General features: G+C 49.3%; 1 protein-coding gene across 2 annotated transcripts in view; it reads left to right on the plus strand.

Moving 5' to 3' along the window:
* NELFE (negative elongation factor complex member E) overlaps positions 1–14,334 on the plus strand; it is a 22,262-nt gene extending 7,928 nt beyond the window's left edge. Inside the window, exons 2-11 of one of the 2 annotated variants that reach the window (XM_015405460.1) lie at positions 1,389–1,485; positions 2,862–2,934; positions 3,023–3,168; positions 3,266–3,340; positions 5,139–5,173; positions 6,521–6,759; positions 8,800–8,944; positions 11,303–11,357; positions 11,935–12,037; positions 14,239–14,334. In XM_015405460.1, coding sequence (XP_015260946.1) covers positions 1,411–1,485; positions 2,862–2,934; positions 3,023–3,168; positions 3,266–3,340; positions 5,139–5,173; positions 6,521–6,759; positions 8,800–8,944; positions 11,303–11,357; positions 11,935–12,037; positions 14,239–14,312 — 1,020 coding nt within the window. In that variant the 5' untranslated portion in view covers positions 1,389–1,410 and the 3' untranslated portion in view covers positions 14,313–14,334. The remainder of the gene's footprint in view (positions 1–1,388; positions 1,486–2,861; positions 2,935–3,022; positions 3,169–3,265; positions 3,341–5,138; positions 5,174–6,520; positions 6,760–8,799; positions 8,945–11,302; positions 11,358–11,934; positions 12,038–14,238) is intronic. The other variant, XM_015405461.1, reaches the window with a different exon arrangement.
* Positions 14,335–17,792: the final 3,458 nt, after the last annotated feature.

The raw sequence follows: 17,792 nt of genomic DNA on the forward strand, positions 1-17,792 counted from the left end.
GAACGCACTTAAGCTCTCTTTAGCGGATCGTGTTCAATTAATTAAAACATTTGTTTTTCCATGCTTTCTATTCCTTTTCAGAACGCTGCCGATATTCATACCAGAGAAAGATCTGAATAACTGGCAGAAAGAGATTCAATGCTTTGTATGGAACTACAAGAAATCTCATATAGACAGTCACTCTCTCTTTAAGCCATTGACACTGGGAGGTCTTAACATGCCTCGACTTCAAACCTATTACCATGCAGCTCTTCTGTCTAACATTCCTAAAATGTCGCAATTACAACTGGAAGCACAATGGGTGCAGATAGACAATCATACGTGTCTCCATTTAAACTCCAAGAAATCTTTTGGATTCCAGCTTCACGTCGACCCTCCACAATCCATTCTTATACACAATGCTGAAAATTTGGGATCGCAGACAAGTGTATAGCTCCTCCAATATCCCCGCTATCCACATTTACCTCTCAGCAATGGTTCATGCCGGGGATGGAGTAAAACTCATTCAAGATCTGGCAAGATGCAGGCTTTACTAGTGTCATAGCAGAAATAAACAAGATCACCTCTCAAATAATTCCTCTCAAACCAGAAGTTATCCTACTCCAAATTCAAGAAACACCTGATTCACAATACAACTACAACGGACTTACCTAAATTTTGCTGGCAGCGGCCCACTTGGTCATAGCTACCACCTGGAAGTCTACCTCCCCTCCAACGCTGACCATGTGGAGAAATAAAGTATGGGATCAGTTTATTATGTGCAAAATCTCTGACTCACTCTGACCTACTCTAGGTTTGTACGCACATGGTTCCCATGGGTGCAGTACATGACAGAAGCTGAACTTCTTCCCACTAACACTACTTATTCTTCTTTGCTTTTCCTCTAGCTTTCTACTGCACACACTGAGTTACATATAAAAATATTTTACATCTAAGATCCAGACCTAATCCAGTACTCACAACTGCCTTACTGACAGAGGTAGCATCATTACCAGCACTTCTTACCCTTTCTAATTGGTTGATAAATGTTCAGAAAATGTTAAAATAGTTTTTACTGCTACATAATAAGCTTTTGATGCGACTTGATCCTTATCTCTTGCTGCTGCTTGTTTAATGCTTTTGATGTTCATTGTCGTTAATGATGATTTAAAAACAAATTAAAAATATATTTTTTTAAAAATGGGATCTTTTGATGCTGGAAGATTGTTTTATACAAGACACTTGGCTGCACTGATTAATAGGTACCCGTCTGCTGATGGAGGGGCCAGGCCTCTTGATTGTCCCGGGGCATCTTCCGTACAATGTGCGCCAGTATCCTCCCACCCACCCCCAGCAAATGAGCCTTTTCCTGACTCAGCTGACTGATGCTTTCCCGTGGCTTCTTCCAGAGAGTGCCCTCTTCAGCCAACCATGATTGTCTTACCGCCGGGTCTGACAGAGGAAGAGGAGGCTCTGCAGAAGAAATTTGCCAAGCTCAAGAAAAAGGTCAGGTTTTTGTCAGAACTTCCCTAGGGGAGGGAGGGTGGGTAACACCATAGCCAAAGGCAAGGAAGGTGGGAGTTTGAAAGGACATACGAAGCTGCCTTTTACAGAGTCAGACCATGATCAGGCTTACCGTTGTCTACTTTGATCGTCAGCAGCTCTCCAGAGTGTCACAGAAACAGAGAGGACGAGAGTTTTAGGAAAATAGCCCTGTTGGTCTGTAGAACATAGCTAGATTTGTCAGGTAGCACCTTAGGGACTATTGGTTTTTGGGGGTATAAATTTTCGAGAATCAAAGCTCCCTTTGTCAGATCTAATAAAGGGAGCGTTGACGCTCGAAAGCTTGTGCCCCCAAAAATCCTGAGAGAAGGGTCTCTCCCAGCACCTGAGGTCCTATAACTGGAGACATCAAGGGATATGGAGCCACATCTCCCCTCAGCCTATAAATCTGCGTAATGCAAGTGGCCAGTTTGGTGTAGTGGTTAAGTGCGCGGACGCTAATCTGGGAGAACCGGGTTTGATTCCCCCACTCCTCCGCATGCAGCTGCTGGTGTGACCTTGGGTCAGTCATAAATTCTGTCAGAGCTGTTCTCTCAAGAGCAGTCCTCGAAAGAGCTCTCTCAGCCCCACCTACCTCACAGGGTGTCTGTTGTGGGGAGGGGAAGGGAAAGGAGACTGTAAGCCACTCTGAGACTCCTTTGGGTAGTGAAGGGTGGGGTATAAATCCATCCTCTTCTTCTCCTTCCTCGTGGCTCTTTAAAATCTCAGGCAGTGATTTGTTTCCCTGCTGACCTGCCCAGGGGATGATGATAAAGTGCTATCAAGTCACAGCTGACTCAGGGCAACCCCTCAAGGGGTGTCCAAGGCAAGAGACGGAGCAGAGGCGGTTGGCCATTTCCTGCCTCTGCACCACGACCCCGGTCTTCCTTGGTGGTCTTCCATCCAAGTACTAAGCAGGGCTGACCCTGCCTCTGTGTCACAACCTTAGACTTCCTTGGTCGTCTCCCATCCACATACTTACCAGGGCTGAGCCTGCCTCTGTGTCACAACCTTAGACTTCCTTGGTCGTCTTCCATCCAAGTACTAACCAGGGCTGACCCTGCTTAGCTTTTGAGCTTCAATGAGCTCAGGCCAATCTGGGCTATCCAAGCTGCTGCCCAAGGCCTGCCCCTGGGAAATTATGTGTTTAGACCCAGAGACCCTTTTAACTGGAGATGCTGAGTCTGGAGTCTTCTGCATGCAGGGGCATAGGTTGTGTCTCTGAAATTATGGCTTGGGAAATTATGGCATGGACAGAGAGGAGACTGAGGTTCTCCGGGGGAAGAAGAGGGTCTTAAGAAAAGAAGGGAGTCTAATAACCATTTTTCTTTCCACACCAGAAAAAAGCCCTTGTGGCCTTGAAGAAACAGCAGAGCTCGACCAGTCAAGCCAGCCAGGGTGGAATTAAACGCTGTAAGTCAGGAATCCATAAGAGACGTTTGATGGGTCTAAGCAAGGCCTGGCGTGCCAACTGTTGTGGTCTCTCCCTTTGTGCCCCCAGCCATCTCGGACCAGCCGGTTGTGGACACGGCCACCGCAACGGAGCAGGCCAAGATGCTGGTGAAAACCGGGGCGATCAGTGCCATTAAAGCCGAGAACAAGAACTCGGGGTTCAAGCGCTCTCGCGTTCTGGAGGGAAAGCTGAAGGTGAGCTGCGCTGACGAGGACTGGGGAGTGGCGTACGGGGCCGTTAGTCAGGCTTAACCTTTGTGTTTGTAGGCTTAACCTTTGTGTTTGTCTTCAGGATCCTAAAAAAGGGGCCGCCCCGACTTTCCAGCCTTTTCAGCGGAGCATCTCGGCAGATGACGATTCTCAAGAGGTACTTGTGTCCCTTGATACGGGTTCCTTGATACGGGTTCCTTGATAAGGAAGCAGACCTTAATAAGGAAGCGTAGTGGGGAGGGCGGGGTATAAATTGAATAAAATAAATAGATAAAACCTACTCTGCATGCTGAAGGGTACCCCTTTGGCCTGAGAGGCCACCTTGCTTACGCCTCGCTTGTAGTTCGGATACTGTAGAAGGTACGGGGTATGTTGTCCACTTGTTCCCTGGAGCACTGCCTGCTTTTGGTCAGCTACCAATGTGTCTGCACACATTGGGTGCGTGAATACTGCCGCCGCCGCCGCCATGTGCCCCTCTACACTTTGGGACAGGTCAGCCAAAGTCCTCTAATTTATCCCCAGTGGGAGATAAGAGCGGGAGAACTTGCGTGGTTTGACAGAGGCCAAGTGCATTGTGGGATGCCGGTCAGCCAACAGAAAATCAACAGATCTGCATGAGAGCAGCTCAGGCCTAGATCCCAGAGTGTAGCCCAGGGCGCAGGTATTGGGGAAGCAAGAGGGGACACACAGAGCTCCCTTAGACTGAGTTAGACCATTGGTCCATCTAGTTCAAAACTGTCTACTCTTCTCGGTCTTAGCCAGGCACTTTCCTAGTATCTGCTACCCACGATCTTTTATCTGGAGACTGAACCTAGGCCTACAAAGCAGAGGCTCTTCCACAGAGCCATGGTCCTTCTGCAGATAGTGTACACCTATGAAGCTGCCTCCTACTGAGTCCTACCATTGGTCTATCAAGGTCAGCATTGCCTACAATGACTGGCAGCGGCTTGGCTGGGTCTCAGACGGAGGTCTTTCGTATCACCTGTTACCTGATGGTTTTTAACTAGAGATGCCGAGGATTGAACCTGGAACTTTCTGGATGCAAAGCAGAGGCTGTACCATTGAGACATGGCCCCTCCCCAACGATGGCAAAAGTTAGGGGAGTGGCTGGTTCAGTGATAAGAGCATCTGCTTGGAACGCAGAAGGTTACAGGTTCAATCCCCGTCTTCTCCAGGCCAAAGGACCATAAGAACATAAGAGATGCCAATGTTGGATCAGGCCAAAGGCCCATCCAGTTCAACACTCTGTGTCACACAGTGGCCAAAAATACCAGGTGCCATCAGGAGGTCCACCAGTGGGGCCAGGACATTAGAAGCCCTCCCACTGTTGACCCTCCCAAGCACCAAGAAGACAGAGCATCACTTGCCCCAGAGTCCCTATCTATACCTTGTGGCTAATAGCCACTGATGGACCTCTGCTCCATATGCTTATCTAATTCCCTTTTGAAGCCGTCCATGCTTGTAGCCGCCACCACTTCCTGTGGCAGTGAATTCCATGTATTAATCACTCTTTGGGTGAAGAAGTACTTCCTTTTATCCGTTCTATGTACCAGGAAGTACATAAAGCGAACGCCCCTCTGCCTGAGACCCGGGAGGGCCGCTGCCAGTTTGAGTAGACAATACTGACCTTTATGAACCAGTGGTCCGATTCAGTACAAGGCAGCTTCACGTGTGATTTGTTTTTATTTTTTTTGGGGGGGGGGGGTGTCTTCATTTTAAAATGCTTTCCAGCTGTATGTGCATGCCCCATGAGCTGTGCTGGCCAGACCATCTTAGAACCCACAATAGGAAACAGTGCAGAATTTTGAAGCAGACAAGAAAAGAAAGTGCCGGATGTCTTGGGGTGCCTAGAGGGAGAACCGGCAGTGTTGTGCCCGTCCCATGTCCTAACTTCGACCCAGAGATTGCTGACTGATCGTTACCGTGAAATCATTGGTGTTTTTTGTTTGCTTTAGTCACGGCGTCCCCAGAGGAAGTCTCTGTATGAAAGGTTAGTTTTGGACATACTTCCCTGCCCTATGGGGAGAGATACTGCCAATCTGTTCTGCCAGCGGGGGGCCCTTCCCTGATGCAAGGCCCACTTGTGTCGGGGGGGGGGGAAGCTCAGCGGGAAGCCACCTGGGCTAGCAGAACGCGTGTAGGTCTCCTGTCCATCTTATCTTGAAGACCTGAGGTGAGAAAAGAAGATGTATGTTTTTTATTTTATTTTATTTAGACTTATACCCCGCCCTCCCAGCCAAGGCCAGCTCAGGGCGGCTTACAACAGAATAAAGCACACAATAAATTATTAAATGATGGCGGCTGCTTTCGTCGTCGTGGTCAGCCCATTGATCTAATCTTGTGCAGCAGACCCAGGCTGTTCTTATGGCTTCAGGGGGCATGGGTCTCTGTCGGGGCGGCTCCTGATTAAAGGCCTGGTGGAAGAGCTCCATCTTGCAGGCCCCACGGAACTGTATAAGGTCCCTCAGGGCCCTAATCTCCTCCGGGAGCTCATTCCACCAGGAAGGAGCCACCACCGAGAAAGCCCTGGCCCCTGGTTATAGCCAGCCTGGCAGCGGGGCAGGGATGTATTTAAGGCCTCGTGTTCTTTCAGTATTTTACTGCATTCAAGCTTGAATGTTAATCAGAGCAATGTGATTTGTCTCAAAGATATAAAATATGATGAGAAGAATCTACTGGTTCAAGCATATAATCTGGGTGAACTTCTCTACTTTGCGGAGGTCTTGAGAATCACTGTTTGCACTGATTTTCGCGAGCCTGGTTGGTTTTGGTTTTTTGGGTATCTTTTTGAGGTCTAGAGATCAGAGGTCTAGAGATCTACAGAGACGGGCAATGGCAAACCACCTCTGAACATCTCTTGCCTTGAAAACCATACGGGGTTGCTATAAGTCCGCTGTGCCTTGACAGCAAAAACAATAACAACAGAGAATGTCAAACATACAAGTCTGCTGCACAGATCTTCCTTTCTCTAGTCTGGTGGCAGTCTCTGCTGTGCTTAAAGTTTCAGTGTAAGTCAGTGAGAAGAAAGAAGGGCAAGGTCTGTTGTGCATGTAACTGTTAGGCTTGGAAGCACGTGTAGGTGCTGGGAGATGTTGACAGCTGTGTAAGCATTCCCAGACGCAGCTGCCAGCGATTCCGACTATCCATCTCCCCTACAAGGGGGACGCCACACCCTTTGCCTTCCCAGGCTTTGGAGGCTGACTGTAAAAACTGTGATGTACCGAGTCCCTGAATGCTGTGGCGACAGCATCGGATGGTGAGATTTAAACCCCATTCTTTCCATGCACAACCGTTGCCATCCCTGGCTGTTGCTGCTCCTTGCAAACTCTTTCCCCAGCTTTGTGAGTTCCAGCGATCAGCCGCGGGATCCGGAGAAGGATCCAGAACCCAGCAGGGATCCAGACAAGGATTCGGACCAGAGCGAAAACCCGCGTGGTTACGAGTGGAATTATGACCAGGATCACAGCCGGGATAGGAGCAGGGACCGGGAGAGAGACCGAGACCGGGAGCGTGACAGAGACCGGGACCGGGAGAGAGACCGAGACCGGGAGCGTGACAGAGATGGAAGCTTCCGCTGTAAGGAATTCCTCTTAGAAAGGGCCGGTGCAAGAGTCCTGGGGTACCTTAAAGAACAGCACACTTAGCCAAAGCATATGCTTTAATGAGATTGAACCCGGTTTGTTAGATCGTGTGTGTATCTTTGATTACTAGCCTCTCAGTGAGAGCAGCAGGGGTTTAGCAAGGTCCTTAGTCTGGGCAGTGTAGTTTGGTATAGTGGCTACAGAGCAGTGAACCTTCTGGGAGAACCATGTTTGATTCCCCACTCCTCCACATGCAGCCAGCTGGGTGACCTTGGGTCAGTCACAGATCTCTCACAGCTTTTCTCGAAAGAGCTCTCTCAGCCCCACCTACCTCACAAGGTGTCTTCTGTGGGGAAGGGAAGGAGATTATAAATCTAACTCTTTTTCTTCTTAACTAACTTCTACTCTTCTTTTCCTTTCTTTTCCCCCCCATTTTTTATAATAACATTTTCACCTGCATAGATATCACAGGTTACTGCGGAGGTTAACCCCCTGCTTTTAAAATAACATAATAATAATAATAATAATTGGATTGGATTTATATCCTGCCCTTCGCTCAGAGTCTCAGAGAGGCTTACAATCTCCTTTCCCTTCCCCTCTCCACAGAAGAGACCTTGCGAGGTAGGTGGGGCTGAGAGAGCTCTTTCGAGAAAAGCTGTAAGAGAACTTGTGACGGCCCCAAGGTCATCCAGCAGCTGCAAGTGGACGAGTGGGAAATCAAACCCGGTTGTCCCAGATTAGAGTCCACACACTTAACCACTACACCATTGTTGTTGTTGTTGTTAGTTTAGATTCACAGAAATGTCTATCCTAGTCCTGGGAGGACATTCCCTTCCCCTCGTAGAATATTTGACGGGGAGGGCCACTCATCACTATTAGCTATATTTGCTTACTTCCACCCTCATAATGTTACCAAGCTGGCTGACAAATTAAAATGTGCATACTAGAATCGCATCTTGAAACCAACAAAAAATAATTAAAACTAGGGTTAAAATACCCATAAAACATGAAAACAACAATTAAAACATTAGGCAGGGAGGAGGGATCACGAATTCCATGGGCGAGGTGCTTAACAGCAAGCCCCTGCCCTGAGGAGCTTGCAGTCTAAAATTTGTCCCGGAGGAGGCAAGAACTGGAAATGGGGGGGGAGATGGAAGGAAGAAATGTGGGAAGAACATGCCATCCATTTAGTTCACATGTATTAAAGCAGGGGTGTCAAACATGAGGCCCAGAGGCCAGAACCGGCCCGTCCAGGGCTCTTATGCAGCCTGTGAGCGACTGGTGCAAGGGAGGGAGTGCTGGACGGAGTGGATGGAAGGACGCCATCGTGACTTCAGCACGTCAGAACAACCTCGTCTACAGCAGTCAAGCATCGTGGGAGCATCTGCCCAGCGCCACACTGCTGCCTCTCCGGTCCACCTCTGTGGGTTTTCCTCTGTGCCCCGCTCCCAGCCATCGAGGCCTTGCAGTGAGGATACACCAACTCAGAGCTCACCAGCTGCTGTCCTTTGTATAGTTTCTGTCTCTGGATACCTGGCATTACGTTTTAGGGCACACATTGTCCGGCCTGACAAAGTGACATTTATGTCAGATCCGGCCCTCATAACAGATGAGTTTGACACCTCTGTATTAAAGCATAGTTTTAGTGAGGGGAGAAGGCTTGAGGGGTTGTGCCCCAGTCTTCCTGGAAAAGGTGGGATTTGGGGAGGAGTTTTTAGGAGACAGAGAGAGAGAGGCAGGCAGTGTTGTGTAAGTGTGTGGAGGGGAAGTTCAGGTCTAAGGAGCAGCAAGGGAGAAAAGGCAGCGTCATTTGAGGGTGCAGGAGATATAGACGGTTGAGGGTGGTGGAGCTCAAGGAGCAGAGGTCCTAGGCCAATCGGTATTGCGGTATTAAGAGGGAGAGATAGGGATGAGTCGAGGCCATGCAGGGCTTTTGTCACGATACGCCTTTCAGGTGCTGCAAGACTCTGAGAGGGGAGTTTTTGTTTTTGTTTCTACTTTCAACCATATTCCTGAGCCGTACTTCCCCACCCAGGTTCAGATTCTTTTCCAGACCGTTGGACTCCGCGCAAAGGGAACACGGTGTACGTATCCGGAGCAGATATGAACCAGAACATGCTGCGTACGGCCTTCTCTGCTTTTGGGAACATCATTGACCTCTCCATGGACAACCCCCGCAAGTGAGTTTGGGGGGGGGGCTGGGTAGGCTCAAGGCACTGCGAGGTGTGAAGCAAAAAAGCCAAAGTTGACTTCTGTCCTGCCCTAAATCAGCATGGGGTGCATCTCACCCAAAGTGTCTCCCGTATAAGCCACGCTGAAATGAACAGGAGCTGTGTCAGCGCTTCGAAATCTGTCAGATAGGCATGCTTCCTGCCTTTTCTCCCTTAATGGTTGCCTGAGGGCTCAAACTGATGGGACACTGGGATTTCTGTGGATGAGACGACTAGTGTTGTCTTGTTCTCTAAACACCTACCTGTAGACTCTGGTCATCTTTAGAGGCCGTGCTTCAGTTGCCCCCGCCTTCTGAGGCTGGGCAGGTGTTGACTTGAGAAAGGGCCTTCTCGGTCATGGCACCAGAACTTTGGAACTCCCTCTTCAGGGAGATTGGTCTGTCTTCCTCTATCGACGTCTTCCACCAGCGGCTGAATACTTTTTTTTCGTGTGGCATACCCCCCCATAATGGTCACTGGCCCTCCTCCCAGGTTTTACTGTTGTATATTTATGGGTTTCTATCAGAGGTGGGCAACAGCAAACCACCTCTGAAATGTCTCTTCCCTTAAAAATAAGCCTAGCTTGCCGCCTCATAGTGCATAAGGCTAAAAGAGCTAGAACTTCTGGCTGCCAGACAATCTCAGGATATCCTGGCTATTCTACACACAATGCCATACTGGTTTGGTGTAGTGGTTTGGTGTAGTGGTTAAGTGTGCGGACTCTGATCTGGGAGAACCGGGTGTGATTCCCCACTCCTCCACTTGCACCTGGCTGGATGACCTTGGGCAAGCCGTAGTTCTGATAAGAGCTGTTCTTGAAAAAGAGCAGTTTCTGTCAAGAGCTCTCTCAGCCACACCTACCTCACAGGGTGTCTGTTGTAGGGAGGGGAAGGGAAAGGAGTTTGTAAGCCGGCGGGGTATAGATCCAATCTCCTCCTCCTCTTCTTCTTCTTCTTCTTCTTCTTCTTCATACGATAATAATAATTTTACAATTTTAAATCTATTTTTAATTGTTCAAACGTTTTAATGCTTGCTGCCTTGGGGGCCCTGACTGGATGGAAAGGGATCATAAAATGTTTAAAATAAATAAATATCAGGCACAAAGGTGTCCGATTCAGATTGTGACTGCACTTGTAGTGAGTGGGGTTCCCTCTCCCCACGCTGTTTCCTCAATGGGGACCCAAAGCATCTTTCTTTGTTCTCCTCTCCTCCATCTTATCCTCAGAGCAACCCTGTGAGGTAGACTAGGCTGAGAGAGTGGGAGTGGCCCAAGATCACTCAATGAGCTTCCATGACGCAAGTGGGGATTCAGACCCACATCTCCCAGATACTCATCCAACACTCTCTACCACTACACCTCGGTGGCACTGAATCTGCAGTGGAAGGATCTGAGGTTGTAAGTAGGGATGGGCATGGACAGAAAACGGGGAGGTTCATGGTTTGTGGGTTTCACGAACTCCCAGATACTCATCCAACACTCTCTACCACTACACCTCGGTGGCACTGAATCTGCAGTGGAAGGATCTGAGGTTGTAAGTAGGGATGGGCATGGACCGAAAACGGGGAGGTTCATGGTTCGTGGGTTTCACGAACCACGAACTTTCACAGACTTTTCCATTTCTATGAACCGATCTGTGAGATCCGTGATGGGGGGGGGCTTGCAGAAGCCATTTAAAGGGAACACATCCCTTTAAATGGCTTTTGCAAGCACCGCCATCCTCACCACGACGCAGTGCCTTCTGAGCCCACTTCTGCATTGTGCTGCCGTGGCAGCATGACACGAGGGAACCCAGAAGGCAGCACGGTGCGGACGTGGACTGCTCCCACAGACCAAATGAACCCCCCAAAGACCCTGGGCATTCCACGGAAAGTACGAGGGTAGAGACTGGACAAACAAACCACAAACCGGGACCCAGTCCATGGAAAAATTAGGTCAGTGGTCTGGTCCGTGCCCATCCCTAGTTGTAAATGCTGGGATAGGCCTGTCAAGTAGATAGAATGGGGTTGAATGGGAAAATGGCCTGAATTGGTATGAGGTGGCTTCACATGGGGATTGTTCTTGCTTTGGGAAGGGACCATATCTATGGGGGTGACTCCCATGAATTGCCTGCAGAAGGTCTCAGATTCAGTCCCTGGTTTCTCCAGTTAAAAGGATCACAAGTGTTGGGGGGGAGGTGTCTCTGCCTGAGAGCTACCACCAATCAGAGCAGATGGCGCTGGGTTAGAGGACCAATCATAGTCTGACTCAGTCTGAACCAGCTTTGTACGTTCTTTACAGGCACTGGGACCATTCCAGGTACAAACTTTTACCCCTCTCTATTTTTCCAGCTGTGCATTCGTCACCTATGAGAAGATTGAGTCTGCGGATCAGGCCATCACTGAGGTGCTGGTTTCTGGAGTTCCTCTTTTGGGCCGGAGTTGTGGGTCTGAGAAAAAAGAAGGGGTGGCCCTTGGGGAAGACCACCTTCAGCTGCTGTTGAGAAGCAAATGTGCCCCTGGGGTGTGGTGAATGAGCTAGAACAGCCAAGCACAGTGTCCAGAGAGCAAAGGCCTAGTGCTGGATCCTTTCAGCAGAACCAAAGGCCTAGCTCAGATGCTGGTCTTTGGGAAGCCATGTTAGCACTGCAGTAGTCTTTAAAGTCTGTCAAATTTGATTTTTTTTTTTTCTGATGCCACAAGACTCTGTCCTTTTAGTGGACTGTCTGGGCCGTCAAGCCATTTCTGCCTGACGTTTCTTTGAATTTATTTATTTACCTCATATCCGTTCATTTATACCCCACTCTCACCCCCCCACCCCCGTGGGGACCCAAAGCAGCTGACAATGTTGCTGTCCTTTCCTCTACTTTCCCCTCACAGCAGCAACCCCATGAGGTAGTTAGGCCGAGAGAGAATGAGTAGGCCCGGGTTACCCAATGAGCTTCTGTGGTTTGCTATGCTGTACTAACTGCTGCCCCCTACAGCTTAACGGTGCCGTCGTAGAAGACGTCCAGCTGAAGGTCAGCATCGCTCGCAAGCAGCCTATGTTGGATGTGGCCACTGGCAAGTCAGTCTGGGGATCACTTGGTAAGTGGGTAGGATGTTTGTCGGAGGAGGGTGTAGGGTGAGCGCAGAGACATCAGGGCACCGTGGAGCTCCCGGGGGGGGGGGGGGGGAGGGGAGCAGTCTGGAGTGGGTTAGAGGACCAATCATAGTCTGACTCAGTCTGAACCAGCTTTGTACGTTCTTTACAGGCACTGGGACCATTCCAGGTACAAACTTTTACCCCTCTCTATTTTTCCAGCTGTGCATTCGTCACCTATGAGAAGATTGAGTCTGCGGATCAGGCCATCACTGAGGTGCTGGTTTCTGGAGTTCCTCTTTTGGGCCGGAGTTGTGGGTCTGAGAAAAAAGAAGGGGTGGCCCTTGGGGAAGACCACCTTCAGCTGCTGTTGAGAAGCAAATGTGCCCCTGGGGTGTGGTGAATGAGCTAGAACAGCCAAGCACAGTGTCCAGAGAGCAAAGGCCTAGTGCTGGATCCTCTCAGCAGAACCAAAGGCCTAGCTCAGATGCTGGTCTTTGGGAAGCCATGTTAGCACTGCAGTAGTCTTTAAAGTCTATCAAATTTGATTTTTTTTTCTGATGCGACAAGACTCTGTCCTTTTAGTGGACTGTCTGGGCCGTCAAGCCATTTCTGCCTGACGTTTCTTTGAATGTATTTATTTACCTCATGACCGAGAAGGGTGTTACTCTTAGGATGGGTACAGACCGTATAATTTTTCCTTTCTGGATATCGATCCAGGGGACTGAGCTGCGTTAGTCTGTTGCTGCAAAATAGCAAAAAGCCCAGTTGCACCTTTTAGGACTAACCACCTTTATTGTAGTATAAGCTTTCGAGAAACGCAGCTTTTGAGACCCAGTTTGGTGTAGTGGTTAGGTGCGCGGACTCTGATTTGGGAGAACCGGGCTTGATTCCCCACTCCTCCACTTGCACCTGGCTGGATGACCTTGGGCAAGCCGTAGCTCTGGTAAGAGCTGTTCTCGAAAAAGAGCTGTCTCTGTCAGAGCTCTCTCAGCCCCACCTACCTCACAGGGTGCCTGTTGTGGGGAGGGGAAGGGAAAGGAGTTTGTAAGCCACTCTGAGACACCTTTGGGTAGTGAAGGGCGGGGTATAAATCCAATCTCTTCTCCTTCTTCTTCCTCAGATGCATCTTTGTTCTGATGCATCTGAAGAAGAGAGCTGTGTTTAGTTGTTATAGATTTTCCGGGTTATGCGGCCGTGGTCTTGGCACTGCAGTACCTGATGTTTCACCGAAAGCTGTGACTGGCCATCCGCAGAGGTATAGCACAGAAAGATGGAGTATTCTCTGTGTCGATGTGTTTCTCGAAAGCTTATGCTACAGTAAAGTTGGTTAGTCTTGAAGGTGCTACTGGGCTTTTCACTGTCTCTCTGGATACATGTTGTTGATCCACACAGCTGAGCCGATTCATATTGCCCCCAGTTTTGCATTCTGGATGATGAACAAGTTTTTTCCCCTTTTTAAAATTTGCCTCTGGAATGCGTGCAGCCACGATTTTTCCAGCTGATGCCTGCAGGCACCGATGACTGGGCAGTGGCAAACCACCTCTGGATGCCTCTTGCGAAGGCCCCATGAGAGGTTATTATAAGTCAACTTGACAGCGTAAGAAGAAGATGAAGTGAAAGGCCAGTCTAGGTCAGGTGCTGGAAGACCCTTGGTCTCTGGTGCATTTGAAACGGCTATATAATAGCCCGTTAGGGGGCTGTGCTTAGCTCAGGGGAGTCCGGAGGGAGAAACGACTGTTCCCTCCCCAGGTTCCCTTTTGCTGTCCTCAGCCCTGCTCAGACTTGCTGTTTGCCCCACTGCAAGAAACACTCGCAGGCCGCCGCCCGCCACTGCTCTTTTTGTAGCAGGAACTCCTTTGCATATTAGGCCACACACCCCTAATGTAGCCAATCCTCCAAGAGCTTACAGAGCTCTTCTTACAGGAGCTACTGTAAGCTCTTGGAGGATTGGCTACATTAGGGGGTGTGTCGCTTAATATGCAAATGAGTACCTGCTACAGAAAGAGCCCTAAAAAGGGACTAAAATCAATTTACGTGTAAAAACATTCCACTGCCTCAGTGGGTTTTGGGCCATGGCTCTGAATAGGCCCTTCCAGTTCGCCAGGGTCCACATACGCGACCATCCTCCGGGGGTACAACTGGTGTGTGTGTGGGCAGCTTGGGTCTCTTGCCGGGTTCCTTGACACCCTGCTCCCCGTTTCAGCCGTGAATTACAGTTCCAAGGGGTCCCATCGTGACAAGCGGTCCCAGGTGGTCTACAGTGAGGATCTCTTCTGAAGCGTACCAGGCAATCTCCGCTGGAGGCAAGGGAGATTTTTGTTTGTTTTGCCATGTCTAGTTCAGGTGTTCCAATAAAAAGATGTTTTCTAAATTTTGGGGCTGTGGTTCTTTGAGCTCAGAGCTCTGCGTCTTTAAAACCTTCTTCGGCTATCTGTTTTTATCATGCCGTTCTTTGCGGATGCCTGGAGCCTTGTTGCCTGATGCAAGCGGTTGGACAAGGGATGTGTGATCGTCTGAACCTGCTAAAAATATCCCCGATCATATCTACAGCGGGAACAAATCGTGGTAAGCTTGCCATGTGACCGCACCCAGAGTCCACCCTCCAGAGCATCCGTGTTCTCCAGGGGAACTGTTCTCGGTTGTCTGGGGATGAGCTGTAATTCCGGGGGATCCCCAGGTCCCACCTGGAGGCTGGCATCTCTACCCCATTTTGTCCAAGTTCAGCTAAGAGAATGTGACTGGCCCAAGGTCACCTGATGAAAAACAGGTTGCTTACCAGTAACTGGTGATCTTCGAGTGGGGTTCTTGTGCATGCCCGAGGGACTGGGCGGGAAAATCCGTTAAAAGAGCTTGCTACAGCACCGATCGATCCAGCTTGTGCGGACTAGATCCCATGGGTGTGAAGCACAGAGACCACGTCGAAGATCCCTGATCTCCCAGGCCACAGTCTGATCCTCTAACCACTACGCCCCACGTGTTCATTACCTTTATTCCCTACCTTTCTCCTGTTATAAAATTGAAGGCGGCTGCATTCAGTTCTCAAGCGGCCTCCTGGCCAAGTATTGGCCAGATCTAGTCTGGCTTAGCTTCAGCACCATGGCTGCATCACATGCCTTCGAACCATGCCTCCGGACTTCATGCTAAACTCGTGTCTCTTCTTTCTGAGATTTCGTATTTAAGTTTGGACTTGCCGGGCAAAAAGCTCTGCTCCAGGATGCACTATGCCTTCGAACCATGCCTCCGGACTTCATGCTAAACTCGTGTCTCTTCTTTCTGAGATTTCGTCTAGGCTTTTACCGGAGCCGGGCAAAAAGCTCTGCTCCAGGATGCACTGTCCCACTTGGTTAAGAGGCTGGGAAAGAGCAAGGCCTCAAGACGATTCCAAGGTCCAGTTTCAAAGGGGAAAGGCCATAAAAGGACGAAGAAGAGCTGGGAATTCTAGTTAGAGTTGGGAACTGGAGCAGGGACAGGACCGAAAGTGGGATTTGGGAGGGCTACTCTCAGAGGCCTAGGCTTTCCAGACCACAGCCTGGAGTTTCTTCTGTATCACTGCAGCGTCTTTTATGGCTGTAGAGAGTTCTGCTGTGACCTGCCCAGTGGAGCACAGCAGAATCTGTTTGAGGTTCTGTTTCCTTAGCCAGAGCTGGCTCTTCTCTAGGCAGGTGGGCCTAGGATTTCCAGCTCTGGGTTGGGAAACACCTGGAGATTTGGGGGGTGGAGCCTGAGGAGGGAGGGCTTTGGGGAGGGGAGGGACTTCCCATCTTGGGCTGGTGATTGGTCAGTTTTTAATTTCTCCATCAGTCGTAGGACCTTCTCTCTTGTCACCTCAATCTGACTCAGGTCTCTCGACACCCCTTCTGAAATCGGCGGTTCTGGAGTGGGCAAGCACCTCCCGTCTTCCATAGTAAAGACCGAGGCAAAAAATGCATTCAGCTTCTCTGCCATTTCCCTGTCATCCTTTACTGATCCTTTCACCCCTTGGTCATCCAAGGGCCCCACTGCCTCCCCGACTGGTTTTCTGCTTCTAATGTATTTGAATTTTTATTGTCCTTCCTTCCTTCCTTCCCTTCCTTCCTTTTCGCATTTATATCCCGCCCATCCCGTAAACAGGTTCAGGGCAGGTCACAACATTTCAATAAATACAATAAAATTTAAAACACATTAAAACATGTAAAACCAATAGTCATGCGTGCCATAGGGATGTTTTTTGCAATATGTTCCTCATCGTCCCTTTTTGCCTGTCTGATCACCAACTTGCCTTTTATTTGCTAAAGCCTGTGCTCCCTTTTATTTACTGCACTCGGACTAACCTTCTATCGCTTCCGGGAATCCTTCTTACCCTTGACTGCTTCCATTACTCTGTTAACCACGCAGGCCTTTTTAATACCTATTTGTCGTGGACATTTTACCTGAGCTTCCAGGATTGTAGTTATAAACAGCCTCGAAGCTTCCCAGAGGGATTTGACCCTCCTTGCCTTTCCTTTCCGTTTCTTCTTCACAAGCCCCCTCCTTTGGGGAGAAGTTCCCCCTTGTGTTCTCAGTTCAAAATGTGCGGGGATAGTGTTAGACGCTCTCTAGATCAGATCAGATCAAGCCCGAACTCTCCCTAGAAGCTAATATGACTAGACTGAGGCTGTCGTATGTTGGCCGCATTGTGAGAAGACCAGAGTCACTGGAAAAGACAATGATGCTAGGGAAAGTTGGAAGGCAGCAGGAAAAGAGGAAGAGTCCGGATGAGATGCATTGGCTGTATAGAGGAATCCACAGCTCTCCGTTTGCAGGACCTGAGCAAGGCTGTTAAGGAGTAGGCCATTTTCGGAGGACATTAATTCTGAGGGGCACTATGAGTCAGAAGTTACTTGACAGCACGGAACATACAGAGACACACACAGCGTTAGCAGTACTTCACACGTGCACAGAGGCACGCTCCTCTTCAGTCACGCACATTCTATTGCTGAGCCCTGGCCTTGACAAAGGAGATTTCTGGCACCCATGATCTCCTGGTCCGCATGTACCAAGGAAGAACCAAGAAGTAGGTTCCTTCTTGCTGGTCCTTGGACGAGGGTGAAGGAAAAGGTGGGGGGGAGGGCTTTTTTGAGTATATTCGAGCACTCTTCGTTTCATCTCCCAACAATCTGCACTCTCCCCCATTCGTACAGAGTTCTCTCTTTGCAGGAATAGGGATGTCCGGATGTCCCAGTAAGGCTTCCGGCAGCCATGTAACTAACAGAGCCATTCCTTTGACCCGCAGCAAGGCCTTCCCTTCATCGTGATCCAGATTTTTGTGTGCCCTGCACTAAAAAATCCAGACTTCCACACCACCCTCTTGAATCCTTTTGCTGGAATCATGCACTGCAAGCCAATGACATCTGCATACATGCTTATCTATGGTGTTTCTGCTCTTAATCGGGGAGAAACAAGCCGCATGGGTGGCCCTTGTAAGGGCAGAAAAAGGTGGAAGGCAAATGTTGTAAATAATAAGTTAGGCCGAGCACTGAATGTGTAACCTCCAAAGGCCTGATTGGCCCTGCGGTTGGTTTTTGAGATCGCATCTGGTGCTGCCCAGAGGCTTATTTATATAACCATAAGGTCTAGAAACTTGATTTTTAAAAAAATTTAAACTAAGGTAATGAAAGCCAAGACTGTGGGTGCGGATTTCCCGTGCCTGGAACACGCATGGCTCAGAAGAAGCCTTTCCTCCCCCCAGTCTTGAAATGCACAAAGGAGAAACACTGTCAGACTTACTTCTCACAGAGT

Source organism: Gekko japonicus, unplaced genomic scaffold (genome assembly GCF_001447785.1).
Source record: "Gekko japonicus isolate JY-2015 unplaced genomic scaffold, Gekko_japonicus_V1.1 scaffold1799, whole genome shotgun sequence".
Classification (NCBI taxonomy): domain Eukaryota; kingdom Metazoa; phylum Chordata; class Lepidosauria; order Squamata; family Gekkonidae; genus Gekko; species Gekko japonicus.